Source organism: Drosophila sechellia, chromosome 3R, assembly GCF_004382195.2.
Source record: "Drosophila sechellia strain sech25 chromosome 3R, ASM438219v1, whole genome shotgun sequence".
Taxonomy (NCBI): Eukaryota; Metazoa; Arthropoda; class Insecta; order Diptera; family Drosophilidae; genus Drosophila; species Drosophila sechellia.
The window spans coordinates 26,990,728-26,993,615 of record NC_045952.1 but is presented as its reverse complement, the minus strand read 5'-3'; the positions used below and the strand labels follow the sequence as shown (position 1 = coordinate 26,993,615).

The window sequence follows — 2,888 nt, the reverse complement described above, 5'->3', positions numbered from 1 at the left end:
GTGGCAACTGTGGAAATACTGTGAAATTACGGCGAAGTTTCATATAGTGTTAGATTGAAAATGAAATGTCAAAAATGAAAAAACTAAGTGTGTGTTTTTAACGTATTTTTATTTATGGAAAGACAACTTTAATTTTAAATTACTGATTTTTTCTGTGTTTCTTATAATCTCTCTTAAGTATTAGTACACATATTTTGTAAAAAAAATTTAGTTTTTTTTTTAGTTTTGTTTACTTCTTTCTGAATTGTATATCAATTTTAACACGCCCTCTAGGCGGCTAACAGGATGAATGGCAGCGCTGAAAAACAGCTGATTGGATTGTCAGTCCCTGGTATCAGTCAGCTGCTGAGTTACGCGACATCTAAAACATAAGCGAGATTAAATTAAAAATATAATATTATCTATAAAAAAATGTTGCGGATCATAAATTTAAGTCGACTCTGTAGTACCCTCCACTTCAGCAGAGCAGTCACACAATGGCAACTGCCACCGGCGTTTCAAAGAGAATTCCATGTGAGCGCCGTCAATTTGAAACGCCGGAAAACAGCAGAGGAGAAGGTAGGTTTTAAAGCCACTATGCCAATGTCAAACTGTAAGCCGGAAAACTTGAATCTCTTAATAATCCCCTTGATCCCAGAGGACACACTCACTAATTGATTTAGAAATCCCCAAGAATTATAGAGTACTCCCCCAAGAAGTTGCAAACGGCGGCCGGAGGCGCCTCAAACATCTGGAAGCACATGACCGTGGCCCAATTGGCGAAGGAATTGGAAAGGCCACTGGGTAAACATTCCATCCACTGGTTATATCTTAATTTATTAAAGGAACTTTTGACCATTTATCTTCCAGATGATGTTCAGGAGGCCATGCTATATGTCAAGGGCGCTGACAACATTGAACCCGCTTTTAAGCTTGCAGACCTCAAAATCATCCAGGAGATAGCCAAGAAACTGGGTGCCAAAACACGGGTGGTGGCCACACCCGAAGAATCAACCACAGATGACCAAAAGGAACGCGATGTGGCACCCAGACCGCCAGCTGCTCCAGAGCTCCTGCAGCCCCGTCCGCCTGTAGTGACAGTAATGGGCCACGTGGATCACGGCAAGACCACGCTCCTGGATTCCCTTCGAGGTGCTGATGTTGCTGCCGGCGAGGCTGGCGGGATTACCCAGCACATAGGCGCCTTTACCGTCACCTTGGAGAACGGAGAACGTGTCACGTTTCTGGATACACCAGGACATGCTGCCTTTAGCGCGATGAGAGCTCGTGGAGCTGTTGCCACGGACATAATTGTTCTTGTGGTGGCCGCAGAAGATGGCGTAATGGCGCAGACACGTGAAGTCATCCAGCTGGCGAAGGAAGCTCAAGTTCCTATTATCGTAGCGCTCAACAAAATTGATAAGCCAGAGGCTAATATTGTAAGTTATAAAGAAGTTTTTAAAAAGCACGCATATCACCCCATTCATTTCAGGAAAAAAGTAAACGAGAGCTAGCGCAAATGGGGCTTGCTCTCGAGGAGCACGGCGGTGATGTACAAGTGATTCCGATCTCAGCCCTCAAGGGCACCAACCTGCAGCTTCTGGCCGAGGCTGTCAGCACACAGGCCACTCTAATGGGACTTAAAGCAGATCCCACTGGTCTTGTTGAGGGAATTGTAGTGGAATCAAAGACCGATCCCCGTCGTGGCAAACTATCGACAGCCATCGTCTCCCGCGGAACTCTTCGTAAAGGTTCTGTGTTACTAAGTGGCTTAGCTTACGCCAAGGTGCGAGGTCTCTTCGATCATAATGGCCAGCCTTTGAGCGAAGCCCCACCGGGCACACCAGTGGAGATTCTGGGCTGGCGGGAGCTGCCGCTCGCTGGTGATCTCATACTCGAGGTGGAAACGGAGGTAGATTTAGTGCAGCATTTCATTTATATTCATAATACAATAATAAGTGCCATCTCTGCGATTAGAAAAAAGCCCACGCCGTGCTGAAGTACCGCGAACACGAGTCCCAGCAGGAGAAGATCGAGTCGAGCAGTGATGAAATCCGCAAGAAGGAGGAGGAGCACCAGGCCAAGTATAGAGCTGAGCGAGAAGCCCGTAGACTGGCCGGACGCTTCCGGATGCGCGGTGGCCAGCGTGTCAAACAGGTGGATGAAAACGAGGGCAAGCCTCGGGTTAGTGTCATTATCAAGGGCGATGTGCATGGCTCTGTGGAGGCCATACTTGATGTGCTAGAGACCTATAACAGCAACGAGAGCTGCCGCCTGGACATCGTGCACTATGGCGTGGGAAATGTGACAGAGGGCGATCTTGAGCTGGCCAAGGCTTTCGATGCTATTATCTATGCCTTTGCAGTGGAGACTCCCCAGCTGAAAGCTGCCAAAGAAGTGAACATACGAAGCTACAACATCATCTACCGTCTAATCGACGATCTTAAGGAGCAACTGAGCAGCAGGTTGCCTCCAGTGGAAGTGGAGGAGGTTCTAGGCGAGGCCAATGTCCTGCAAAACTTCCTTATCAACGAGGGTCGCAAGGAAGTTCCCGTGGCGGGCTGTCGTTGCACGAAGGGAGTGCTGAAGAAGTCCCAAAAGTACCGCCTGCTGCGTGATGGAGAGGTTGTCTACGATGGCCCCCTGGATTCAATGCGACATCTGAAGAATGAAGTGGATACCATCAAGAAGGACGTGGAGTGCGGACTACGCTTCAGAGACACCAAAGTGCTGCCTCAGGCCGGCGATATACTGCAGTGCTACACCACGAAAATGGAGGCCCAGCAAACGGACTGGGATCCAGGTTTCTAGTTTGTATGCGCTGCCAAATCTGCCTTGTTATCGTCTTGTAATCTATAGTTCCCTATTATATACTGTTTATCTAAAACAATCCACTATCCGACTTCCTG

The 2,888-nt window shown here is 47.9% G+C and overlaps 1 protein-coding gene across 2 annotated transcripts; it reads left to right on the top strand.

Annotated features, from left to right (window-relative positions):
• The first annotated feature begins 247 nt into the window (after positions 1–247).
• LOC6618765 (translation initiation factor IF-2, mitochondrial) lies at positions 248–2,869 on the top strand. 2 transcript variants are annotated; one of them, XM_002042987.2, is made up of 5 exons: positions 248–558; positions 663–783; positions 850–1,418; positions 1,472–1,891; positions 1,957–2,869. In XM_002042987.2, the coding sequence occupies exons 1-5, from the start codon at positions 412–414 to the stop codon at positions 2,788–2,790; spliced, it is 2,091 nt and encodes a 696-aa protein (XP_002043023.1). In that variant the 5' UTR covers positions 248–411; the 3' UTR covers positions 2,791–2,869. The 2 variants fall into 2 exon arrangements, with proteins under 2 accessions (XP_002043023.1, XP_032578301.1); XM_032722410.1 differs by having other exon boundaries at positions 477–558; positions 674–783.
• The last annotated feature ends 19 nt before the right edge of the window (positions 2,870–2,888 follow it).